General features: G+C 44.5%; 2 protein-coding genes across 5 annotated transcripts in view; one reads left to right on the forward strand and one right to left on the reverse strand.

Moving 5' to 3' along the window:
• Window positions 1–380: 380 nt before the first annotated feature.
• On the forward strand, window positions 381–5,660 carry PCBD1 (pterin-4 alpha-carbinolamine dehydratase 1). Of its 2 annotated transcripts, none has more exons than XM_054572413.1 (4): window positions 381–443; window positions 3,324–3,455; window positions 3,974–4,054; window positions 5,113–5,660. In XM_054572413.1, the coding sequence occupies exons 1-4, from the start codon at window positions 441–443 to the stop codon at window positions 5,209–5,211; spliced, it is 315 nt and encodes a 104-aa protein (XP_054428388.1). In that variant the 5' UTR covers window positions 381–440; the 3' UTR covers window positions 5,212–5,660. The 2 variants fall into 2 exon arrangements, with proteins under 2 accessions (XP_054428388.1, XP_054428390.1); XM_054572415.1 differs by lacking the exon at window positions 381–443 and adding an exon at window positions 2,333–2,451.
• Window positions 5,661–6,372: 712 nt separating this feature from the next.
• SGPL1 (sphingosine-1-phosphate lyase 1) overlaps window positions 6,373–27,070 on the reverse strand; it is a 50,095-nt gene continuing 29,397 nt past the window's right edge. For all 3 annotated transcript variants that reach the window (XM_054572661.1, XM_054572660.1, XM_054572659.1), the window contains 10 exons: window positions 24,810–24,886; window positions 23,362–23,490; window positions 17,080–17,168; window positions 15,576–15,681; window positions 13,870–13,968; window positions 13,063–13,212; window positions 11,823–12,061; window positions 10,593–10,739; window positions 9,508–9,628; window positions 6,373–8,963 (listed from right to left, as the gene is read on the reverse strand). In XM_054572661.1, the coding sequence (XP_054428636.1) occupies window positions 8,823–8,963; window positions 9,508–9,628; window positions 10,593–10,739; window positions 11,823–12,061; window positions 13,063–13,212; window positions 13,870–13,968; window positions 15,576–15,681; window positions 17,080–17,168; window positions 23,362–23,490; window positions 24,810–24,886 (1,298 nt within the window). In that variant the 3' untranslated portion in view covers window positions 6,373–8,822. The remainder of the gene's footprint in view (window positions 8,964–9,507; window positions 9,629–10,592; window positions 10,740–11,822; window positions 12,062–13,062; window positions 13,213–13,869; window positions 13,969–15,575; window positions 15,682–17,079; window positions 17,169–23,361; window positions 23,491–24,809; window positions 24,887–27,070) is intronic.

Consider the following 27,070-nt stretch of genomic DNA (forward strand, 5'->3'; position numbering starts at 1 on the left):
TGATCTTGACCGTGATGATGGTTCCGCGGGAGCATACATATGTCAAAACACATCAAATTGTACACTTTAAAGTGCAACTTATTGTAGATCAATACCTAAATAAAGTGTTTTTAGAAAGAGAGACTCTCCCGCCCAGGTCACACAGCTGGTTAAGTGGCAGAGCAGGGTTTGAACGCAGAGGACTGCCTTCGGAGCCCGCATGCCTGTCCCCTGGGCTCCACATAACAAAGGCACCGAGGAGAACGCTGGAAGGGAGCCGAACCCAATCGGGCCAGTCGCGGCCGGCCGGAGTTAATGATTACGGGGGGCGGCCCCTCCCCGGCCGCACTCTCCGCCCCGGGGCGGCCCCAGCACGGCTCCGCCCCACGGCTGCCGGTGCGCGCCGCGCGGCCCTCCTCGCCGCCACCTGCTGCTCGCCCGCTCCCACGCCGCGCGCAGATATGGTGAGGGGGGTCGCACACCGCCGCGCTTGGGGCAGCCCCGTTGGGAACAGGCGCGCGATAGGGTCCGAGGAGAGGAAAGGGGCCTCTCGGGGCCCTGTCCAAGCCGGCTGCGAGGGCAGGGCTGGGGAGGGTGGGGTGAGAAGGGGACCCGGGTGGGTTCTCCGGAGCCCCTCGCAGGTAGCAAGCGCCTGGTTCGAAGAGTCAGGGCCTCAGCCGCGCTCCCACCCGGTTAGTGCCCCAGAGAAAGCGGAGACCAGGAGGGGGCGGTGGTAGGTCCAGGTAATAGCCAGGCCTGCCCCGAGCTCCCAGGCCTGACCCCCTCAGCGCCACAACAGTTTGGGCGGGGCTCAGTGGCCTCGCTGGGTAAAGGGGCGGTCGGGGGGTGTGGGGGGGACTGGAGCCGGGGGCCTGGGGCCTGGGGCCTGGGTGGGGAAGGAAGCACCGTGAGACCGCAGTTCTCATCCCCATTGTGGCAAAGTTCTGTTCTGTACTGGAGGTGGGGACGGGGACACACCTATGAGTGTGAGGAGGGGACATCGATCGAATCCCTGTGTTCCTCTGCGTGCCTGTTTACTGCCCTTCTGGCTTGCACTTCTGGGCACAGGGGCCGGCTCAGCCCGCTGTGCCCCCTGTGCTTTCCCTGGCCTGGATCCAGCCTCTAGCATCTAGTTTGAGGCCTGCCCGGCCGTGGAGATATGATTGCTCACAATCACCTGTCCTCCAGGCTGAGCTCCCCCCTCGCCCCGCCCCCCACGGTAGGGTCTCGGTCCCTGTGCTTCAGCAGCCCCCGCTCTCCCTGCCCGCTAGAGAGGTGAAGGTGAGTCATGGGGACAGCGAGGAGAGAAGGGTCTAGATCTGAGAAGCTTTACTAAACAGCCCATTTCTGGCCCAAAAGCATTAGGAGCAGTGCGGACTGCGCAGACAGGTGGGTGGGCGTTTTGAAGACTATGGCTTAGAGGGAGGGGAGGTGGTGAGTGTGGCTGACTATGAGGTGCGCTGAGGCCCCCAAGATGCAGAGCGTGGGTCATCAGTAACCCCTGGGCACGCTCCCCCAGAGGCAGAGGCCACGCCAGGCCAGACTTGGGATTTACTAAGTAAACACTGCCCCTTCCTCCTCCCTGTACCCAGATCTCAGAAGGGCTTGTTGGTTCAGCTTCAGGCTGTGAGACCTGGGGGGATGCCGGAGGACTCTAAGGAGAAAGGGAGCCCTCCCAGGAGCTCACTAGTACCCACCCAGTCCTTTCAGAGCCAAGGAACTAAACAGTGAGCTCTGATGCTTTGGGTGACATCTGGTCATCCAGTTGCCTGGATACAGGGAACAGGCTTATCTGCCACTGAGAGAAGGCCAGCTCTGGAATAGAGATGGGGTTGGGCAGTGAGGCAGCTCTCTACTGCCTTCCTTAGCGTTCTGGAGCCTAGGAGAGCAGACAGACCAAGTCAGACGGTCCAGAGAGAGAGCATGTTTTCAGGAGGGAGGAAAAGATTGACTTGTCAGAGTGCTTTTCTCGTTCTACTCCAGCCTGCAAGGTCCATGTACGCCTACTTGCCCCAGGAAGTTTCCTTTTAAAAATGCAGATGACAATCCTTTAATAACTATGGCGTTTACTGTGGTGTCCCTCTTGCTGACGTGAAGTGGACGTTCTTGTCCCCTTTTACCCATCAAGCCAAGGGAGACGAGCGCCCCAGGACCACCTGGCTGCAGAACAGCAGAACTGGGCTCGAACCAGTCCTGCCAACTCCATCCATGGCTTCCGGTCTGCGGGCTGCCTCGTAAACCCTATGTTACCCTCCCCAGAACTGTTTGATTCATTTTTAATTTAGCATTTTATAGTTTCTGGCTTGGGGTAGTTCTATTTCAAAAGCCTAATTCTGGGACCCCCTTAAGCTCCTAGATCTGGATCCTCCCAAGAATAGAATTGATTTTTGCTTCCTTCTCTTACTCTGAGAGCTCCACTCCTGGCCTGGATTGTACCGATTTGGGCTGCCCAGAGGGCAGTTTGCACAATAGGTAAATATAAGGATGGGGCGCTAGGTTTGCCAATCTCTTTTGGCCAAGTTACTTTGACTCTTGACCAAGTTCTGTGGCTCACGCTGCCCAGGCTGACAGAAAAGCAGGTTGATGGAAGGCTTGAGACCCCTTGGCCTGACAGCTGGGAGCCAGTCTGCATTGGAGCGTTGCGGAGGACCCACTGGGACGTGGTGTCAGTGCTTGTCAGCTGCAGTGTGGCTGAGAGTCACCTGGAATGTGTGTTCAGTGCTGGGTCCCTTGCCAGCTCCAGGACGTAGAGGCACAGACCCCTCTGAGAACGATGCCCGTGCCCTCCCTGACTTAGGGGAGTGCAATGGTTATTTCCCCTTTCTGGGCCTGTTTCCTCTTTAATACTCCAGTGAGTACAGACAGTGAGTAACAGTAGAGATGTGGAGGTGTGGCATAAGGTCCATAATTGAAAGAGGGAGGCTGGACGGGGGGCGTGGAGGGGGGGGCGGGAGGGAATGTTCTTTCTGAAAGGTGTGTCGTAGTACATACATATCTGAGCCAGGTTTTGCTTTTCCTCCCTCATTAATGTAAGAGACATGTTCTTTGGAGGGGAGCATTTAGTTCGAGGTGGTTTGCGTGACACCTCAGGATTTCCTGTCCTTTTCAGTGGAATGTAAAATCTAAGAGCCTATCAGTGCATGAGCCAGGGCCCCACCTCCAGGGCAGGGCGCCAGCATCAATACCTGCCAGTCCATTGCCTTAGACCAGCTGTCCTTTGACTGTGTCACCTGTGTCCAGAACAGCCATCGGAGCCTGGCTCAATTCCCACACAGGCCTGGGGCCCTCTCTTTTCTCCCGTACAAAGAATTGCCCTTGGGCCTCTGTTTTTTCCCCTCTCCTAGGCTGGCAAAGCACACAGGCTAAGTGCTGAGGAGAGGGACCAGCTGCTGCCAAACCTGAGGGCTGTGGGATGGAACGAGCTGGAAGGCCGAGATGCCATCTTCAAGCAGTTCCATTTCAAAGACTTCAACAGGGTACGGTCCCAGGGCAGGGCAAAGTGTTCTGAGACTGGGACTGATGGGGTCACCCTTGTTCTCCTCCTCCAAGTCCTGTTAGCCCAGGCTGTCAGACACCACACTAATGCAGCTTACTCGCAAAGTGTCACCCTTGGGGTTCGGAGAGCATAGGCGTGGGGCTTGGGCTCTTCACAGCTGGCATTTTGAGAAACAGTCCTTAGAGGAGGTAGGTCAAGTAGGAAACAGATGTTCATCTAAAGACACTCGCGAGACAAAAGACTGGCTGAGACTAAACACCTCTCTGCTGTTTCCCCCTTGTCGGTGATCGGAATACAAGACTTTCCTTGCCCGGCATTAAGACCGCCTTGAACTCCAGCCCCAACCAGTGACAAGATGCCACGGGGATGAATAAAGCTAGAGGGGTCTCCTTATAGGAAACTTCTCCATCCTTCTGCATTGAGCCCTCACACTGGCTATAAAAAGGTGCCCAGCGGTCTCTCTCAAAACACTAACCTGGGTCTCACTTCACTAAATAGGCTTTTGGCTTCATGACGAGAGTGGCCCTGCAGGCGGAGAAACTGGACCACCATCCCGAATGGTTTAACGTGTACAACAAGGTGAGTGAGGAGTGCCCGTGGTGCCCGCCCGGTTCCAGTCCGAGAACTCAACCTCACGCTGACGGCCCCTTCCTGGGCTCCCCTGTGGGCCCTCCTCCCGCTCCATCCATCTCCTTCCTAAAAGCAACAGAAACACCCCTAGAAAATATTCTCACTACAAATTAGGGAAATGCCAATTAAAACACTGTGTCATAACCTGTGGTTCAAGTAGATATTAAGTAAACATCCAGAAGGCAAAACCCAAGGAAGGAAAGGCTGTGGGAATCACATTCATTGTTAGTAGACCTACATGGCTTAAATCTTTCTGTAGGAATGGAAGAGTGAAGTAATAAAATTGAACTAAGAATAGCCGTGCACAGCAAACAGATCAGATTTTCTGCTGAATGAATTGAAACAGTCATTAAATGCCTGCTATGTGCCAAGAGCTCTCCTGAATTCTTTTTAAAAACACCAAGGCTAGAAGGCATCTGTAAATGGATAGCGTTTAGGAGCTGGTTTTGGGTCTCCTCTTTGGTTTTTAGGTAGTTCTTAGTATTTGAATACTTCATTTTTAACTGACAGCTGAAGTTACCATTGTTTTTGGAGGTGTAAGAAGAGACAGTTCTGCACCGTGGTTATAAAAACATGTTGAGTCAGGAAGGCAGCCCGCAGAAGACTGCACTGACTGGCTACCACAGGCATACCTGAGACATTGTGGGTTCCATTCGAGGCCACCACAATACAGTGGTGTGCATATGAAACTTATGTTTACACTATATTGTGTAATCCATTAAATGTGCAACAGCATTGTCTTTAAAAAAAGAAAAAAAGAAAAACAATGTCTATACCTTAATTAAAAAATACTTCTATTGCTAAAAAAAAAAATGCTATCATCTTAGTGAGTCCTACCCTTGCTGGTAGAGGGTCATACTTTCAATTGTTAAAGTCACAGCGTCTGTGAAGTGCAGTATGAGGGTATCTGGAGCCCTCAGTGTGGCTGAGCCCAACAGCTGGCGACTCTCCTGCTCGCAGGCGAAGGCCGCAGAGTCCGCCAGTGCCGACTCTCTGGTCTGTTGCAGGTGCACATCACCCTGAGCACCCACGAGTGTGCAGGCCTGTCAGAGCGGGACATCAACCTGGCCAGCTTCATCGAACAAGTAGCAGTGTCCATGACCTAGACCCTGCCTTTCCTCTTTGAACTCTTCAGGGAAAGGGGTGACTGAACTGGAAATCCGGAGAGAGGGAACAGGGGAGCCCCAAAATGTTGCTGTAGTCAAATTGCCAAGCCCGCCCTGCTGCCTCCGTCTAGGGATGAGTCCTTGCTGCGGAAAGAAAGGCAGTGTCACTGCCAACACCAGGAACTTACAGCGCGTTTCCCCGCACCCTCGGGGCTCTACTAAATGTACACTACTTTGAATAAGGTCTCCCCATTCTTTAAAACTTCCCGGCAACATGATTTTCTTTCCCACTGTATCTTGCTCCGTTTCTAATTCATTTCCCAAGAAGCTGTGTTAGAAGCTGGGTCTAAAATACACAAAATCTCATCTCAGAAATCAGAACCCTAATGCCAACCCCCTCTTGTGTGATAAAAACACACGATACCTCAAATAAAGCTCGTTTCACTTGGCTTCAGGCTCTAGAATCTTCTTTCTGACAGGTCAATCCAAATTGGAGTCAACAGGCATTTAAAGCACTTACTTTGTACAAGGCACTGGGGGAAAAGGCCCAGCCCAGGCTGCCTTCAAGGAGTTCATCATCATTGAGGGGAATTAAACAGGACTGGGCAGGGTGAATGAAGTTAGCACTAGAGGTAAGGATAAGAAATGAGCTAAGAGAACAGGAATCAGCGATTAACAAGGGTGAATCCAGAGCTCAGTTTGAGTTGTGCCTCAAAGACCTGAATCAGATTCTTGAGGCAGAGAGGGCTGAGGGAGCATGATGGACAAAGATGAGGATGTGCAGGTCACCTGTATGACACATATGGTGAGCCCTACAACTAAAGACAGTCTGGGGCCATGTTATCTTGGTCTGTAACATCAGCTGAGATTTCTAATACCCATGGCCTTTGTGTTTAGAAACGTAGCCAAAGTCTCAAGGCTTGTCTCCTTTTTACTCTTGTGAGGGGCAGTAGCCCCCTGAGTTCCAGACCTCCTTAAAACAGGTACGACCAAGGCTCCTGGTGGGGCCATGAGAGTGCTGGGAATTTGGGCAGGGGTGCTGCTCACCCCTCCTTGGTCCGCCTTCGTGATCTCACACACACCCATTTCACCACGAGGGGGCAATCTCTCGCCAGCAGCTGGTTCAAGCGCTGCCCGCATCCCACCTGGGATGACACGTGTATCTAAGCAAACAAATGAATGCCACCATCCACAACAATTAAGATTTGGGACATTTAATTACTTAATTGCTTTTTAAGAGATTATTGCTGTAATTACAAAGGGAGCGTTGCGATAGGAAGGGGAAGGTTAAAGACAAAAGATTTAAGGAGCCAAGTACCATTTTCCAAGTATAAAACCGGGAATATTAAAAGTGACATGGCAGTATAGTCACATGACTACTGACTTCTAATGCAGAAACAACACAGCACAGTTTTTGCAGAGGCCAGCGTGACATCTGCTAACAGCATGATATCATTAGGACATCCAGCCCGCCTCTGCCAGACTAAGTGTTACTACCTGCAGATACATAGAATGGAAAGCCACAAATGTTTAGTCAAACTAAGGCTCGTAAACATAAATTAAAGTGGCTACAGTAGGTCCCTTTGAAAAATAGCTCTACCCACCCCCCCCAGCAAAGTTGTCGCAGCACAGGGGCAGGTCCTGGGGACACACTGGAAGCAACAAAACAATCTGTAGGGTACATGCTTCTCCATTTTAGCAGCTGATGAACCACAGTGGTGCCTGCTGGGTGGTTCTGGGTCCCTGGACTTCCTCCAACGTAAGGAATGCACTGGAAACCAAGAGACGATTTGTGCACAGCTCTCCTAGGAGGTACCCGCCAGTTCAGTAACTGGAGGGAATGTAACTTCCACGTCCAAAGGCCCTCAGCCCCTCCCTCTATCACACACACATACGCCGACCACTCTCGGAACCCACAACAGAGGAAACACGGAAACACAAACACACCAGCCTGCTGTGACGTGGCCAGTCACAGTTTTGTGTAGGAAGTACAGTGCTAAAGAACATTTCAGACAAACGTGGTAATTAAGGAGCTTAGGAAAAATGGTCATCTTGGCTCTCCTGGCCAGCACACCCAGGGAAGGAGGCGAGAGGATACCAGCCTGAAGAAGCTGAATATTCAGGAGTCCCTGAGAAGGGTAATGGAATAGAGGAGTGTCTCCTGACTTATCCCGAGTGCTCCCCTACCCAAATGACAGCCTCCAAGGCTGATCTCCCACCCCCAGGATCTGGGTGAGGAACAGCGCACCGCTACTCCCTGCTGAGGAAAAAGGCACATATACAATATGTCGTCGTTAGGGTCGGACAGTGGCTCAGCCTAGATCCAGGCCCCAGGCAGGGCAGAAGAAGGTAGCAAGTGGGCACAGGGTTTGGTTCTGTCCCTGCACCACCCTGAGCAACTAGTCTTAAGAAGAAATCCCAGGTCCTAGGCTACAACTGACACCACCCTATTTTCCTATTCCAAAATGTTTGTTTCATCCTAGCCAGAGCTGGGGAATGTCCAGTACCTGAGGCTAAATCGCCATAGTACCTTCGGGAGCTGAATAAAGGGGAAAGAGGACGGAGAACACACTAGTGGAGACAGAAATTCTTCCTTGCCCTGGGGGCTTCTCCCATGCCCTCCTTGCGCCACCTAGGGTAAATCAAGGCAACTTGTGAAGTACTTTGAGCTGTTCCTTCTAGCAAACATACTCTTATACATGATGGCTTATACAGTGGGGGAGGGGAGGATCACCACCAACTTGAGTGACATATATTTGACTTGGGTGCTCATCCTACCCTGATATTCAGAAAAGTACAGAAAAGGGTTTGGTTTCTGATCATGTCTAGCCCAGGAGAGGGCTCAGGTGTGCTCTGAAAACTGCCAGCGCGGAGAGGCAGCACTAAGGCCAGAAAGTCCTGGATTTTCTGGGAAATATATTCCCTGCCTCGTTCAAGAACAAACCGGTGGGAGCATAATTTCCAATAGGAATCCCCAAATATTGAATGGGACTGCACCCCAGAAGATACTATACCACTCTACACCCTGCCTTGGAAGACTGACCCTTCCAATTCTGCATAATATTAACAATGAACTGGTCAATCTGCATCCTGGAAAAATAAAACAAGTTGCCATACAAGTGACTCTAATAGAGACAACTAACCTACTCAAAGCGCCAAGGCTGAAAAAGCCTCTTGCTTAGAGTATACCTAACCAACCCAGGGAAACTTCTGTTACATGAAAGCTCCCTGTTTCTTATCCCCGGTAACAAAGAAAACCTTTTTCTATCTCATAAACTGTAACCCAGCTTCCCTAAGAAATCAGGACAGGACAGAGCTGCCACACAATGATTAAGTGAGGGTGAAAGCTAGAGAGGTTAGAGAAGGAAATGGTTAAAACAATTCCTAGTATAACATTTAAAACAATGGCAAAATAATTACATAATAGAACCCTTCAGGGTCTTCACATTAAAAACCACAAAAGGACGACAGGAGGAGGAACACGAATCCTGAGGATCGAGCTGTCCCGTGGTCCGTCTCGCTGTGCTCTGTGGAGCGAGACCAGATATTGAACCAGTGTGGGGTCTCTTCCACACCCCCAGAACCCTCTGAAGGCCAGAGCCCCTCTGGGCTCAGCGGGGTTTTGGAGAACCATTCATCTGGCTGCCCTGAGTTACAGTGTCTGTGCTGAACAGGTTGTCCAAGAAGACCGAGGAAATTTCTGCAACCTGGTTCCTGTCGACAGCAGTCTGGGCCATGCCATAGATCGCGCCCTACAAATCCAGTCAAAAACTGTCATTAGTGACAAGGGGCCCGGGAACGGTTACGATCCGATCCGCTCCCCCTACCCCCGACCTCGCCTTCAGTGTGCCCTCCTCTCCCCGCCTCCATCCCCGGCCCAGGCTCCAGGCTCTCAGAGAGCGAGCCGGCATGGTGAAATTTTCCCAGGTACTTGCCAGGCTGCCTTTCTGCCCAAAGGAGCTATACTATGGGATTTTCTGGAGAACATTCCAGAGGAAATTAGTAAATTGCCTTTCCTGTGTCAAATTTTTCTTTTCAAATGGACACTACCACCACCTGGCTTTTTATATAGCATTTTTACATTTACAAGGTGTTTTATATATAATACATCTCATTTAAGATGAAAAAACCTGGGAATGGATAAGGCAGAGATCATCAGCTACGATTCAATAAGGATACAGGTTTGTGGATTAAGGGGCAGAGGCAGCAACAGACTTGAGGTCATCAGATTCTTCCAACCCCTTTCCCCCACAACCGCAACTTCCATAGAGAAGAAAAAACTGCAAATGCCCCTACCATTCCTGTGGTCTTTGCTTTAGGATTCTTCATGATCTGAGTGACGGATTCTCGGATGTCCTTTAGGAACTGTATGGCTACTCGCTTCCGAGTGTGTACTAACGTGATGCAGAAATGAATACTATAGGAGAAGAAAGAGACAGAGATGACCCTTGGGAAAATAAGGTTCTAAAATAAAGCAGCCTCAAATACAGAAGTTATTGGTTACTCCTTTACGTTATCTGTGACAAGCACGGCCACCTATGTTGGGAACTGGGGCCCTCGAATACATGGGCTGTCAAGCATGGGCTGGCGTGAGGACTTCTCGGAATGAGCAAGCAGCATCCTGATGGAATGAATACAGCGGGCTGCTCTGACCCACCCCTCCCCTCAAACACTGTCCACTGCTAACCCTTCAGCCATGTGACCACCAACGGGGTATCTGCCTTCATCTTGAATGACAAACCCTCAAGGGGATAGCGCCATAGGCTGGGGTCTTGAAGGATGTCAAGGCTAAGAAGCAGCACTAACTCCACCCAGAGGGAGACTGGTGCACAGAGGGATTGTAAAGAGGAAAAAGCACTGTCCAAACGGGACTGGCTACAGTGCTAACACGTGAAAGGACATGGAGGAGGCTGAAGAGACCCATTCTGTTGAGGTGGAGCGTCTGTTTAAAGGCATCATGGAAGATTCCACTGGAAAGGCATATTAAAGAAGACAGCAGCAGGCCTGAATGATTAGAAGCCCTATGGAAGATTATGAGCTAAATATTACTGAGGTAACAGATCAGTTTATAAGAGCAATCTGATGACTGTGTACAAGATGGACCCAAGAGTATAGAGCCTAGAAAAAGGGTAGGGGTGGGGAATCTTATGACTGACTCCTGATCTCAAGAGGCTGCCACCTCATTCTGTCGGAGTTAAAAAATAATGGTGTTGTTTTGATACTGAATAACTCCAGGTGGCATGACAGAAATCCCAGCTGCTACAGTTGCCACTACAGCGCTGGGCTCTAGCAGCCAGTCTCTATACTTCAGGTCATCTTGCCATCCAAATTCTTCAAAAGTCATGGAGCAAAGGAACGGGAAGAGGCTTCTTTAAGTTTACCTGGACGGGAACTGCAGCTGGTTCAAGTTCCACCCCTTAGCAGTCATCAGGTTAAATAGTCGGTAGATGTCAAAATCATGGGAGCCCAGAGCAATGACTGACACTTGAGGATCCCCAAAAACAAAGATGCCTTTGATATTTTCCAGTCTTAAAACAAAAAAAAAAACCAAAAAGAAAATTCAGCCACATCTAGTCCTCTGGTAATCATCTCTTTATCCAACGTCTCCCTTATAATACAATCTAATCTTTTGGACTTTAGTTTTCTCATCTTGTAAAATAAGGTATCTAGACTGGCAACAGTGATTCCTATCCATTACAAATATTATAAGGCTCAACTCCATCTAGATCCCACGAATCAGAATCACTGGCTCCTAACCCATCTGCCCAACTCCCAAATTGTGATTATCACCCCCAGGGGTATCTAAGGCATTAAAGATATACTTTTTAAAAATTCTGGAAATACAATCCCTCTATCCCCCAATTTTAAAAAGTCATATATAATCCCTAAACCAAGAACTAGTACAGGAGTTCTCAACAGATGAGTAGTATATCAGCACTGTGTGTGGGCCTTTTTCAAATGAGATATGCCCACTGGCTGCTTTCCTTCAGCCTTAAGATTCTGTAAAAGCCTCCCCACCCTGGTGACACACAGAGAGACAGGCAGGTAATATGGGAATAGATACGCTAGACAAGGCACACGTCACTCCTTCTTTCCCATTCCTTATCCCATTCTTTTTCTCTTGTTCTAGTGATTCTCCAAGTGTGATTCCTAGACCAGCAGCATCAGTATCCACTGGGAATGCCCTAAAAATGCAAATCCCCAGACCCCCATTCCAGGTCTACTGAATCAGAATTCTAGGAGCAGGGCCAAGCAATCTGCATTTTAACAAGCCCTCCAGGTGATTAGGATGCATGCTCAAATTTCAGAACTGTCTCGCCTTAACCTTACACTGTCCCTTAGCACTTGGTCAAAGGTGCCAGTTGTTAAGACACCCGTGGAAACAAGATGGCCTATAGATAAAGCCCTGATCTGACACTCTGAGTCACAGCAGAGCAAGACAGCTTACCCTCCCAGGCCAGCACCACACTCCTAAGCTGCTGCCCTAAACCCTTGGTCTCTCAGGAGACAGCAAACGGGCTGGGGCTACACGTGCCTGGCCGGGCAGATGCCTTGAGCCCACTAGCAGACAAAGCAAGAGACAAGGCAGAACCCCAATCTTCCACACATACTCTGACTTGAGGAAGCGAGTAGTTTTGATGATCTGTTTGGTAGCTTCAACATAGCCGCTCTCACCGAAGTGCATCAAGGTGGCCCAGCAGGCTGCACTAATGCCACCGGGCCGTGAGCCCGCGATGGTTGGGGAAGCGTAGATGCCACCCTGCCAGTCCGGATCAACGAAGAACTGATAGCTCCTATACTTCTTCTCACTGTATAACACCACTGAAGAGCCTTTGGGGGCGTAGCCATACTGAGGGGGAAAGAAGTGGACATATGAATACAGTTCCTGTATGGCAGCCCTGGCCTGGAATGCTGATTATGCAAATTCCTCTCACACTCTGTATGATGTTTCTCACTCATGTTAAAAATTCAAACTCAGAATGTTGGGAGTGAGAGGGGACTGAAGGGATGAAGTTGAAATTCTCTATTTTAGGGACGAGAAATCTGAGGCCCAGAAGTAGTATCGTGTTCTGCTATTCAGCTTACTTCCCCTTTCTCGCCAGCACGTGGTTTCCTTATTTAAAACATTATTCTATGGCAGTGTGTCAGGATGAAAGCAACAATAAAGTTCCACTGGGAGCCAGAAAGGATGGAATCCAGTCATTCAGAGCAACTAAACTCACGATCTGACTCCTTTTGCATACTTTTTGCTTAGTACCACACTTTCCTTTTAGGACTATCATGGCGCTCAGAATCTATAAACTACTTAATTGAGCTTTAAGATAAACTGATCAAGATTTCGTCTCAGTCCGTGAAAGGCAGGAGGCACTGACATTTCGAACACGAGAAGCCAAACATTCCTGAGCACATTAAATTCTTCCCTTTTTCCAAAGGACCTTTCCATCAGCAGGCTCCTGTCACTCAGATGGAGGGCCCGGTGGCCAGAGAGCTGCGGCACTTACATACATCCTCTCAGGAATTCCAAATCGACTTCACCTCCACCCTCCACCCAAATAATCTTGAGGCTTCCGGGAACTATTTAGTATGGGCCACTACATTAACATGTCCCAGTGACAGAAATTCTCTCAGCCCTAAGACACAAAGATAACAGGTTACTTTCCTCTATTGCTTGTCACCTCTATCACTGTACCCCAAGACCCGAACAGCTGTCCTGATGAACAGGCAGAGAGCCTGATTTAATTTTACATTTTTTGGGAAAGCTAATGCTTTAGCCAAATTGTTTTTTGTTGACAACAGTCAAAATAATCAACTGTCTCCTCTGATTAACATTTGGTCCCTTCCCCAGCTCACCTTATGGGTATCCGCTGAAATGCTAGTCACACCCTTTACGCGGAAGTCAAATGGCTGCTTCAGTGGGTATCCTGCTTTCTCCATAAAGACGATGAGGAAGCCCCCTAGACATGCGTCTACATGAAGAGGTATTTTGTATTTGACAGCCAGCTAGTTCCAAAAACAAAGACCGTAAGAAAACTTCATTTATAGCTCTGTAACAAAAATCTTTGCAAGACATGGATGGAAAGGTGGTCGGTAACCTCAAGGCCAGTTTTGACATTCCTAATAAAAAAGCTCACCCTTCAACAGTATTTAGACTTCAAAAATACTTCATCTGAAATGTGGTATTTATTTTATATTTAAATATGTATGACCTCAAACTCATTGCAAAATCAGGCAGGAAGTGAGCAGCACTCTGATTCAGGCTGCCTTTGGAGGGGACAAAGGTCCTGCTTTAGAAACTGCCGGGTGGGGAAGGAGGGAGGGAGTGCTATAGAGCAGCACACTGAATACCACCCTCCACTAGGCATGCTCCTAAAAGCAGATTATTTCCTGACCTGAACTGAAATGTTAGTCCTACTTTCGAATATCCAATTTAAACAAAGCCTTCTTCCTTCTATTATCTCTCCCCCACAGCAGAAGCTAGTAACCTTCAGAGGCTCCAAACAGAGCTGTAGGGCTTTCCACAGAGCTGATGAGGGCTATTCATCACCACTGTGCTAAAATCTAAACTCAAAATCGCTTCTATTTGCCAAGTATTGTTATCATGACATTCTATTTTAAAATCTCAGTTTCAGTGCCTTGGAGTACATTTGCCTCACATACCTTGGCCACTTCAGGGACAGGATCCATCACACCATGAGGAAACTGTGGGGTAGAACAGACGAGCATGGCAGTGTTCCTGGAGATGGCTCTCCTCATTGCCTAGGAGTTGAAAGGAAAATGAGCATCCACACCGCAGTGACTCTCCTATCCCACTGCCAGATTAACCTAGGCCCCTAACTCTCAGTTCTTCTACTGCCCCCTCCTTCCCCTCTCCAACCTGGGAGAAGACCGCTGCCCATCACGGTAAGAGGATACAAACAAGGCCCAATGGGTCCACTTGGGGAAAAGGGTCTGAGAGCACTATATAAAACCAGCAAAATCACTCTAAGAGTGACAAGGATATTGAGCCAAGAGGCAAAATAAGTGCCAAATAGCAGTGGCCCTGGCTGGTGTGGCTCAGTGGATTGAGCACCAGCCTGCGACCCAAAGGGTTGCCACTTCCATTCCCAGTCAGGGCATGGAATGCCTGGGTTGCAAGCCAGGTGCCCAGTAGGGGGCGCACAAGAGGCAACTACACACTGATGTTTCTCTCCCTCTCTCTCACTCTGTCCAAAAATAAATAAAAAATAATCTTTTTAAAAAAAAAGCCAACTAGCAGTGAAACCTGGTATAAACCACTTCACCCCCATTTCCTCATCTGTCAACGGCAATACCACTAACGGCCTCTACACCTTCCCTGGGCTGTCATAAGGCTCAATGCAATTCCAATAGCAGTCTGAAAACTGGAAAGTTCTATACAAATGCTAGGCATAAAATTAATTACAAAAGGAATATTATTCAGCCTTAAAAAGAAAGAAATCCTGCCATTACCGACCACATGGATGAACCTGGAGGACATTATGCTAAATTAAATAAGCCAGGACAGAAAGACAAATATTGCATGATCTCACTGATATGTGGAATTTTAAAAGGTTGAACTTGTAGAAGCAGAGAGCAGAACGGTGGTTTCCAGGGGCTGGGAGTGGGGACATAGGAGGATGTTGGTCAAGAGGTACCAAGCTTCAGTTATGCAAGATGAGTTATGGAGATGTAATATATTGCCATGTGACTACTTAACAAGTTTTGTTAACACTGCATTGTATACTTGAATTTTGCTTAGAGATCTAGAGTGTAGTTTTAAGTATTCTAACCATAAGGAAAAAAAGAAAGAAAATGTTAACTATGTGAGGTGTTGTGTATGTTAAAAGCCGATTGTGTTGATTACTTCACAATGTATACTTATATCAAAACATTAAGTTGTACACCTTAAATAGAAACAATTTTTAATTTGTCAATTAACTGTCCATTAATGCCTTCATAAAGGTGAGGGGAGATAATGCTAGTGCTAATACATTACAATAGTTTACTTATGAAAAGAATCATTACTATTATAATGGCAATGGTACTAATTCAGACCAACCAACACCACAGTGAGAGTCTTGGGGCAAGTTAGTCCATGCTTACTTTGCAAACAGAGAAGAGAAAGCAATATGCTAAAAGAAAACCCAGGTCTTTAAAGTTAGGGAGTAGGTTCATCTTCCTATTAGAATTCATGAATCTGTGAAAAGACTGAAGCTGCAATCAATCACCACTGCCAGTGGTAGGCTTTGCACATTCAAAGGCATCCGGAGCTTATCTGCATGTGACTCTGGAAAAAAACCAATCAACGGGTTCACTTCCTGTTTCTAACAGTCCAAGGCAGACAGTGGCCCTTCAGACCTACTCACCCGAACATCCACCTCCATCATTTTGTTCAGTGGAACCCGTACAATCTTCATCCCAAAATAATGAGCAGCTTTGTCAAATGCAGCATGGGCACTTTGGGGGGCCACACTAAACAGGGGAGAAGAGAATAATGAAATTCAGACCAAGATGAGGTTCAAGACAGCACAGTTGGCAGCTAATCTAAACCACCAGGAGTAAACTTCTGATTGTTTTTCCTAAAAAATTTTAAAGCATTTATACTTACGTTTTATGCACAAAAGGAGGTCAAATGATATTCTAGAGAAACTTCTCCCTACCATTTAGGAAATCATTTTGGCAACAGGAAAAACTTGGAAGTAATCTCACATCAAAGGATTCAAAGCCATAAATTAGGTAAAAGAACAGGGGGTTTGGGTCAGATCAACATAGAGTGGAGCCTTCGAGTGGCTGCCCACCCAAAGCCGGGGACATCAGTGGCGAGCAAGCTTCCTGACATGACACCCATTCGAGCAGAAAACATAAGACAACTTGGCACGGATGTTCAAGTGGCAGTCCAGCATTAGATCGTAGGTCCCTTCCATCTTTGAAAGACCGTGATCCAACTAAAATCCCCATTTGCACTATACACATAGAAGCCACATTTCAAATGGTACTGCAAAAAAAAACCAAACTGAGTCATAGAAGCATTTGTTTTCAGACTGCCCTCAACTGCTCCACTCTTACAATTAACCTGTTCCCTTTAAGGGAGAAAAATCTCTATTACTGAGTAACTACCAAGCAATGAAGATTTACGTTTGAAGAAAGATGGCAGCCCGATTTATTCTCTTAGGCAAAGTATGAACCTTAGCATGAGATCATGTGCAACAAAACCCTTAGTCCCTGACACCTGTGGGAAAAAATATTAACCCAAACAATGCAGTGCAAACACACTGTGCAAGGAAAGGATGTAGAGTAAGAAAATGCAACCAAATATCAAAATTATGTCCATGGGATGGCAAGATGGGTAAATCTCAAAAAGATTTAAAATTTTTTCATACCAGAAAACTATCCTCAGGTTGAATTTTCTTAGAGAGAACCCCACCAAGGCAGCCTATTATATTTAACTAAGTTTCACTGAACTTAAATAGAGAGCTTTCCTTAAGCCCCAGATAATTTGTAATGTCAGAGAATTCAAGGGGTAGTCCTGTCACTCTGTCACTTTTAGAAAAAAAGATCTCATTCTTGCTTGGGGTGTATACGAGTATATCATGTGTAAACTGGGAGGCTTTTGGCAGGGGATGATTTTGAAAATTAACTGGCTGATCCACTTAGGATTCTGGTGACTGAAGGGGTAACAGTCAAGGACACAAGACAGGAGGAAAGAGGACTAGAATTCCCAGAGGAAAAGCAGCAGCAAATAAACAGATTGTCACGGTGTTTCATACAGCAGAATTTCAAACAGACAAATCTAAAGGCGGGGGGCGGGGGGCACGGTGCGGGGAGGGGTAGAAGGTGGGGGGGTGGCACAACACAACCACATATACATACATTTCTGGAGTTCTGATCCCATTCTCTAAGGCCATGTCCCGATATGCTTTGCAGGCCATCAGTATGCTTTCTGTCCCGCCAGAGGTCACCTGTAAAAAAGAAGAGATACCATCTGCAGAGGGAAGTTAGGGATAGCGTCAGCATATAATTCTTGCCCTGCTCTTGATGGTGTCTGATACACAAAGAGATAAGGTCTTGCATGCCACAGAAGAGGCACTGCTATGTCTTCCAGAAGGAAAATTTGGCTTTGTTGGCTAAGTCCAAGCTTGGTTCAGAAGAGTAAAAACTACTAAATAAGAATGAGCAGAAGCTCTTCACTGTCTGGACAAATGCACGTCTGTCCAGATCTGTGCACAGTCCATTTCCACATTAATTCCTGCAACCACAGATAGGATAGGGCATTTCACATGATTCAAAGGCATCAGGATTACTGACTTTGATTTAAAGTTTTGATGCCCATTGAAGAACGTCAAATTGTGAAGTTACAATTCTAGTAACCTATGTAATATGTTAGAAGACCAAGAAAAGATACTTAAGCATTCCAAAGTGAATTTGTGGTTTCTGACAAGTTTGAAAGAGAAAAGCAGAAGGTTCTAGTTAGAGTTTATCATACCTGAAATCAAAACAAGAATCCTCATGTTTTTATATGGAAAAAAGGTTTTCCTGAAACTAGGTATAGCAACTTTGATATCAGCAAATTTCTTTACCTAAGTTGAAACAAAAGGATTCCCTTCATTCATCCTATTGTCCTCCGTGGATTACAAACTCATAAAGGTGGGATCAATCTGTTCATGACAATACTCCTAGCACCAAGCCTACTGACTGGCAGACACCTAACAGCCTCTCAATTAACATTTCATAATGCCCGATCTGACTCTCAGTAAATCACGACACAGCCATGTCATACCCATCTGGCTATCTTCTGATAACATCTAAGAATAATAGTTTTAAAACAAACAGAAAAGAAAAGCCACAGCACTGAGCTAGGTGGGTATCTCTTAAGATTCATATAATCTTACAGGGCTTTTTCATTATACAGGTGAGAAAACTGAGCTGCTGAGAGGTTAAAGTGATCTGCCCAATGTCACCCATTAGTATCTGTTGATAGGAAGCAAAACTTTCTATGTTTTCATATTTAGTGTTGCTTAATATGAGATGGAATGAGAGGGTGATGACTGAAATTTCCTAAAATAATATCCACATAATTTTGTCCTGTTCAGGGCAAACACAACATTAGATACAAGAGCTCAGCAGTCAGGAGTTACGTGGAAGAAAGCCATTTTCTGACGCAGGAAGTCTTCATGAAACATGTGACCATCATTCACAAAGTAATGCACTGAACTTAGGAACAGGGCATTTGTTTGTAGGCCTCTGCACTTCAATGCTGGAGAAAACAAAATCGCTTACAGTTGAGACCAGCTCTGTGAATCAGCAGCATGTCCTATGGTCTAACATAAAACCTCAAAGTGTCACATGAGTCGGGAAAGGACGAGCAAAGTCAGGCTCCAGGAAGTCCATCTCTTACCAAGGTCAAATATGACATAAGCAAAAATATTTCCAAAACCCTGGTTTATTCACTTCATGTCCTATTTTCAGTCCAATAATTAATCAAACCAACATGGTTATTTGTTAACCAAACACCAGTATATTTTTTACTGTAAAAGCAGGGATATCTCACTTCTAATTCTTATTTCTGATGCCCAAATTCTGTGTTTAAATATGCTGCTAGTCTCCCATTTCCCTACTGCCCCTTCACCCAAAGGAAAACAAAAATTTAGTTATGAAGTAAGAAGGCAGAAGACTCAATAACTGCTTGTTATGTCAGTCAACTTTTTAAAAGATTTTTATTTATTTATTTCTAGAGACAGGGGAAAGGGGGAGAAAGGGAGGGAGAGACACAGCAATGTGTGAGAGATACATCGATCAGCTGCCTCTAACATGCCCCCAACCGGGGAACTGGCCAGCAACCCAGGCATGTGCCCTAACAAGGAATCAAACCAGCAACCTTTTGGTTCTCAGGCTGACAATCCACTGAGCCACTCCAGCCAGGGCTCAACTTCTTTTAACATTTATAAAAGCTCTTGCTCTAATATATGGTACGTATGTCAGAAAACAAGAGCACAACGTGAACTGTTCGGAAAAATTTCTTTTAGATAATGTTTGGTCCTAATGGCACTTGTATAAGCCAAGACCATTTTCTTGGGCAGCCTAGGTTCTTTTGGTATTTGAAGTCACCTCTCAGCCATTCTGAGGCAAAAAGAAGTTAATAAAAGGGAAGAAAAGTTGAAGGCTGAAGATCAATGAAAAAGAAGAGTTTAATACCTTCAATGGGAATAGTCTAAAAACAGCCCAGCCACTAGGCTTTGTCTTCCTGTCTCCCACCTCTGAACTTTGAACTTTCTTTACCATAAGCAGTTAGCTCATCAAGAGACACAAAGACTTGTACAGAGATAGAGCCAAAGGCTGAGGAGAAACTAAAATAATCCCAGAGATAGTTAGTTATCTTATCAAAGTCTAAGAGTTAGAAGAGACTGGGGATCTTAGACCCTGTCCTCCTGATCCCTGACACATCCACCAAAAAAGATCATAATGGGAGCGACAGGGCTTAGTTGTCCCTACGCAAAAACAAAACACCGACACCCCAGCCTCGGACTTCTGGACTAAGATGGAAGACTAAAACTAATTCACGGATTTTCTCTCTCCCAATACCTGTAAGAATACAGGGAAAAAGTAGTGAAAACATGCAATAACCACCAAACAAGGAAAGATAGATAACTGGATGCAATCAACTTCAAATACTGGCAATGAAAAAAAGAAACAGAAGTTTTCAATCTGTAGCAGATAGCAAAACACAGTTGCTAATCCCTCTCCCAAACCCTGGAAATTATCAGGGTGAGTCAGCAAAATCCTGAGAATTCTCACCAACATCCCCCACGTCTTCAGAGAAGCAAATGGAGGGGGTTCCCTTATCTTCTCTCCTGATCTTCAGATCAGTGAGTAATGGAAGGGGAGGCAAGGGAAAAAACAGGGAGTGATGTTTGGACTGATTCTTTAAAGTGAACACTTCAGGAATACAGAATGGGTTAAAGAAATAAATCAAAGTCCAAAGGGTATTCTTCTCTTCCAGCTAGGCGAAATGAACTCTGGTAGGTAACTTTTCAACAAACTCTCAGAAAATGAGTCCTAGCTATATTCTAATACAGGTGAAACACAGCTTTTTAGCTGAGCCCTGCCCTCAACCAAATACTCTCAGACAACAAATCACCCAGCATGCATCAAAACAGAATGTCTAGAGAGAGCCAAGATGAAAGACAATGGTATGGTAATGATGCAGCATATACAAAGAGAAGAAATACCATGCAAAATAAAAGCCCAACTCTGAAGGTAACCACCTAAGGAACAGAAAGAAGTTTCTCATAGTTGTTTCTCATTATGGGACAAAATATCATAAAAACATGAATTCAAGGAAACAAGAGTTAAAAGGTTGAACACAAACCACAAAATGAGACTGCAGACCTTAAAAACCCAAAGTACCAAACAACATCAATATAGAACTAATAAATATACAGAAACACCAAGAAACAGAATAAACACTGCTGAGAATAAAAAGAATGACTTAGAAGAAAGATTTAAGAAAAGTTTAGTGAACCCAGATAAATCAGACAGAGACTGAAAGATCAATGTCACTCCACACTTGGAGAACTGTGTCCATCTGGCCAGGCAAGTAACAAAAAACGTTCAGAGGAGAATGGCAGGGGCGGTCAGCAATCTGTCTGGAAATCATATTCTCTAATGAACAGCTGAGTAACCTAGGAAAAACACAGGGAAAAGAAGATTCTGAGGTAAAGAGGCTTTCAAGAATACAAAGGTCTCTCACATGGGGGAAAAATAACAATTATGGAACATCTAGTTCCAGCAATTCAGATTCTATACCCTGGGTAACCCTCCCACCTAAAACAACTAAAAAGCTTGATAAAACATTAAAAAAAAATTTTTTTTAATGGCTAACCACTGAGCAGACAAAGAAATATACTGGAACTGCAAACAAAGCAAAATAAAATATCCTACAAGATAAGTGAGTAACAAAGCTGGCTTGAACTCTGAGGGTTGCCACCAACCCCTAAGGACCTAAACTCTCACTCTGCCTCAGGAACAGGAGATAAATTTAGGGCCTGCCCACAGTAAGGAGGCTAATGAGAGATGGCTTGGGGGGGGGGGGGGGCACAAACAAACAAACACAAAAACAGAATTATACCCACAGTCAGAGGGGAACAAGAAATAAATCCCACTGGTACAAAAGAGGACATCAAGAAAAACCGCTTTTCTCAACTGCGTTTTTCAGGTAAAGAAATATAAGGATCTCTAAAGAATGTATAACAAGACAGCTTTTATGTGAGTTTGTGGTCTGAATTCATACCACCTCTGTAGTGCAAAACTGTAAGCTAAGAATTGGACTAGAATTGGTTCCAATGTGGCAGCACTTCCCAGCAACTCCCCAGCAACTCCCCAGCAACTGGCAGAATTACAAACCTTTTCTGGAAGAACTGAACTTCTATCTAGGCCTCAAAGTTAATTCCCAGGAAAATGAGTGGTTTCCAGTTACAAGAAGAAAATCACAACTACAAGGATACAAGATAACATGATTGAAACCAGCAGAAACAGAATGTTAAGGGTCATGAATAATGAAATTGTCAGAAGAGAATATAAAATAATTATGTGCAGTATATTTAAACAAACTATAAGCCAATGGCCAATAAAGAACAACCAAGATTTTTTTTTTTAAAAAAAGACCAAATAGAATTCTCAAGAATGAAAAATACAGTAAACAGAATTTAAAAAACCAGTGGAAGACCGAAGTGTAAATTAGACACCAATGAAGAGGGAATTAATAAAATCCTTGTACTGATCACACGGCTCCAACAACTGTCAGCTCACAGCCAGTCTTTCCACCAACCCCAACTACCCCAACCACTATTGCTACCGAGAATTTCAGTTCTGATGGTTACTGACACCTTTATAGGTAGGTATTTTCTAGCTGCACAAATGGCTGACTCTGGGTCTGCAGCAGAAATGTACAAGATGAACATGGAATATTTCATCAAATAAAAATGAGGAGGAGAAGCAGAAGCAGAAGCAGGGAGGGGAAGGAAGAGGAGGAAGAGGGTCATAAGGCATGCATCTTGTCTTCATCTCCACTGGGTAAGGCCAAACTGTTTCGTGATTTTTAACATCTGATCTTTTAACAGTTCATCGTCCAGTGGCACAGGGGAATACCTGCATACTGTTAGGGACGTCGTCGCCCTTCCATGTCAGATGCATTCATCCAGATGCCATAAGGGAACCTGTTGCTAGATTATGACTGGGCCCGTTTTTAACAGTTTTGGAATTGTTTTTGGGAAATGAAAGCCAGGAACAGTAGTTTTGTTAAAGCTACTGAATATCTGAATGTGTTGTTTCACCCTGGTGCAAAAACAGCAAAGCTCACTGGTAAAATACAGAAAAGTAAGTATTAAATGTTACTGTCTTTGGCAGGCCTTTCAATAATTAAATTTGCAAATTTTATAATGAGTACTTTTATGTATCTGATAGGGTTAGGACCTCTAGGTTCCCATTAGAGCATATGGGGTTAAATCAAACTCTCTACTCTGCATAAACTGAGATTTCATTTTTTAGACGATATCAGTTTGTACCAACAAATCTAAAAAGAAGTTTATCAATTGCAATTTAGGAAAACTAACAAATGTCTAATAGAAAGAATAGATAAAACGTGTGTTTTTAAATATAATGATACCTCTTCCTTTATTCCTAAACCAACTAAGATTCAATTTATAGCAAATCATAAAATAAACTTCCAGCTCAAGTAAAAGAGAAAGTATCTAAAAAATAACTATAAGATGTTTCAACAAAATTATATAAGTAAATGGGTAGGAAGGTGGGGGGATGGGTTGGTGGATAAACAAAATGAAGGAAGAAAAAGAAAGGAGCAGAGAGCAGACAGGGCAAATATATTTAGTGAATGTAGGGTGTTCTTTATTTTAGCAGCTTTATATAGCTTTTTCAAAGCAAAAAACTGAAGAGAAAAAATATCTAGAAGACTATATGCTAAAATGTTGATACTTTATGAATTACTAAACTACAAGCAGTATCTTTAAATTGGTTAATCTGGATCTTTCTACAATAATCACACATTAGTTGCATAATAAAAGGAAAAAATTTTAAATAAAGTCTTCTATTTTAAGCTAAAAAAAAAAAGATTGTTATATGACACTTGCAAATACTTACACATCCACAGGAATCTGGGCCGCCATTGAACAAAGAACAAGTTATCCTTACGATCTCTGCCTCCATCTTCCGCAGTCCTGGGAAAATATCTGGATGCAGGGGGTTACTCCATGCGAAATCTCCATAAGCCTACAAAGAAATGCAAGCAGATATGAAGTAAGACAATTATAATGTACAGGACAAACAATCACACACTAAACAAAAGTTTCTAAGTATTAGGCACAACATTAGAAACTGGAAAAATGGTAAGATATGTTCAAAATATAGTGGAGGAGACAGACATGCAATAAATTATCTTACAACGTGGTATGAGAAGTATAAATGTGGTGAAAAGCAGACTAGAATACCAAGCAGACTTAGTTTGAAGGTTTAGCTTTGCCAGTTACATCTAGATGTTTAATATCTCATATGCTAAAAGGGATCATTAAGGTACTGATCTGACAGTGTTCCAACAATAAGCAAATAACATAATGCATGCAAAGCACTTAAGTATCTGGCACAAAGCAGCTATTGTTCCAAGCGCAATACTAGATGTGTGTGCAAGAAGTTAAGGGGCCTTAAAGAGGGAATAATGAATATCCTGAGTGGTCTGGAGACGTCTGTTGAGTGGAGCCTTGAGAGGTAAATAGGAATTCATCCTTCAGAACACGTGGAGTAAAGGAGAAAGGAAGAAAACGTAACAACAAGGTGTACTCTGTAAAAAGAAAAGGCAGGAGTAACAGGAGTGGTTGCAAAAACTAGGTAGGAGCTCGTTCTGAAGGGACCTGTATTTTCTGCCTCATAAACAGCTTGTATTTTATCCTGTAGATGATAGGAAGCCTCTGAAAGATTTTTACACACAGAAATTGAAGAATTTTATCAAGATATCGCTGTAAAACCTACAATATTTAGTAAGGTATAAGCAGTTTCATGAGTATAATAATCAAACACAAAGACTTAGAAGGCATCAGTCAATGCCAATTTTATATGGGATTTCAAAAATAAATCTGACTAGAAACGGAAGATGCTAAAGCTAACAAAAAATGAGAATTATTTTAATTTTAAGTGAAACCACGGCTCATCCTCAGATCATCTGATTTGAGAGTTAGGTAGTATAGGAAATTATGACCAAGTTTCCATCCCTTGTCTCTTCTTATCAAACAAAATACGGCTTATTATTAGTAATCTCAAATGCTGGGACTATCCTGGTAATCTGCCTTCTATGCAGGGTGTCTGTAAAGCCTGGAAACGTAAGTAACATTTTACTTTCTTAGAGATTGGAGATGTCTTTGACAATGTTATACATATTCACCTGTTTGGGAGAAGAGAAACTTTCTAAACTTCTTTAGTTTTATTTTAACAAACTTTCCTTAAGTAATTTTTAAATTACAAAATTAAAGAGACAAAAATGAGGTAATATAAACTTGCATAGCCCACACACACACTCCCTTTGAGTGCCGGGCATTCACCTTCACCAGGAGCTCGGTGAGCCTCTCCTCCCCATTGTACACGGCTCCGGAGGCTCTCCCTTCTTGCCACGAAACATCTGCAGAGAAAGTTAAGACCACGGGGTCAGTAAGGAGAAAGCTTTTGGGAAGACAGGCAGGTTCTAAAAAGAATACAAAGAATCCCCTCTGAGTACAAAAGAAAGAAAAAAGTTTTGTGTAGAAATCCAAAGATGTCTTTATATTACATCAAGAAAGGAAAAATTCCAATAGAGCTATCACAGCAAAATAAAGGTCATCCATCAGTTACCAACAACAGTCTGAAAAAGAGACCCACAGCACCTAGGTACCAAGCAGTCCAACGATGATAATAATGCTGTCCTCTTCCCCAACTGCCAGCTGCCTTCTAACAGCAGAAAATTTTTCCTCTAGCTATATATTCATTTTCTGTTCTCTGTACGGCTCAGCTTGCCCTTTGTTCAGCAATTGTGTCCTTCTTTCTTCCCTCCCGTCCTATCTAGTCATAGGAAGTGTGGGAACTCTTATGAGCAGAGCTGGCAGAAAAAGAGCAACACAAAAGTAAAATTTCAGTCTACAATCACCAGGGTTGGTGCCAGGGAACTGAACTGAATCCAAGATGAGACACGCCACAATGAGACGGCCTAGTCTCAGGGGCCCCTCCTTCAGACGAGCCTGGTAAGCCACACAGAATCAGGTGCCTGCTTCCAGCAACATCCGCTGCGACATTCAGGATCAGGAACAGTCCACACTGGGATAAAGCTCCCAGGAAAGGTTTCTGACCAGAATATTAGGGCCAACTGTCCACTTCCTGTCTGAGGTTCCACATTATGCTCTCTAGGTTAGACCCACAAATCTGTCCATGTGGGTGTCTCAAATCTTTTTGCTACAATATGGCTGTGCCCTACTGAAAGTGGGCAGTGAAAAAGCTATGACAGAAACACACTCATTAAAGACAATAGCCATGGGCTCTACAAAGAAAAGATCTTCAGCTCCAACAAGAGAGCAGAGAACTGAGTGGTGAATTTCCAGACTAATTCCTCAATCTCAGGCTGTCTGCCAACGCTGGCCTGCTGCCAGCTGGACTTCCCCTCTTTCCTGAGAGGACACTGCTCTGTACCAGGTGTGCCTTCAGACCAGAGGTCACCATACTTTCAAAAATAGGCTACATGGTTTCATTTCCTGTTCTTTTACTGGTGCTAGGAGTATGGCAATGGATAGTGACTTAAAAATAGAAGAGAAGGAAATACAGTGGCAGCAACCAGCCCTCACTATCCCAGAAATCTTTCACTTGTACAGATTTCTGCAGAGTGCTAATCCCTGCTTTGTATCACCTATAAATCCAACTGTACCAGCCAATGTCCAAAGCTCAACACATTTTAATTAGACGTTTTAAAATGTCCACAATGACAGCTTTATCCCAGTGCTGACTGTCCCTGATCCCAATGTTGTAGCGCTGTTGCTAGAAGCAGGTTCCTAATTCTGTATGGCTTTCGAGGTTCATCTGAAGGAGGGCCCCCCAAGACTAAGATGTCTCATGTGGCTTGTATTTTTTGAAATGCAATGTGCTAGCCTGAATTGGGTCTAAGAACATAAAAAGAGACATTAGTGGAAAAAAGTGGTGAAATCGGAATAGAATTTGTAGTTCACTGAACAGTCCTGTACTGATGTTAATATTTTAATTTTGACAATGTTATTTTAAATGTTAAAATCAAGGAAAAGCTGGATAAGGGTATAGGGGAAATCTGTATTATCTTTGCAAATTTTCTATAAATCTGAAATTATATCTAACTAAAAAGCTGACTTTTTAAAAGTATTCACAATATGACTTTAATCTATAATGAACATGTATATGTGTTCATAATAGCTAACATTTACTGAGCACTTTCTACATGCCAGGTATTCTACATTTACATGTATAATCTCATTTAATCTCTATAACCATCCTTTCAAGTAAGTGTAATTATTCCCATTGAAAAGAGACAGAAATTGAAGCATAGAGAAGTTAACTAACTCACTTGAGGTAATACCTGAAGTGGCCAAACCAGGACGTGAATCCAGGCTGATTCCATGGGCTGTACTCTTAAACATTAAGTTTCTTGTACTTGGCATATTTGTCCATCCTCAGGTACATACGTGTGTGTGTGTGTGTGTGTGTGTTTATTACATAAAAATACTATTAACATTCTGATATACACACATATATACAAAATCTGCGTTCATCTTTTGATGAGGGGATTACAGTCAGTTTTTTAAAAAATTTTTGC

Source organism: Pteronotus mesoamericanus, unplaced genomic scaffold, assembly GCF_021234165.1.
Source record: "Pteronotus mesoamericanus isolate MK-2021 breed Mesoamerican mustached bat unplaced genomic scaffold, CSHL_Meso_final contig_24, whole genome shotgun sequence".
Taxonomy (NCBI): Eukaryota; Metazoa; Chordata; class Mammalia; order Chiroptera; family Mormoopidae; genus Pteronotus; species Pteronotus mesoamericanus.

Excerpts from the sequence above, each read along its gene's own strand:
- PCBD1 (XM_054572413.1), top strand. Across the intron at positions 3,456-3,973 it reads ATTTCAAAGACTTCAACAGG|GCTTTTGGCTTCATGACGAG; the intron begins GTACGGTCCCAG and ends TTCACTAAATAG. Across the intron at positions 4,055-5,112 it reads GGTTTAACGTGTACAACAAG|GTGCACATCACCCTGAGCAC; the intron begins GTGAGTGAGGAG and ends GGTCTGTTGCAG.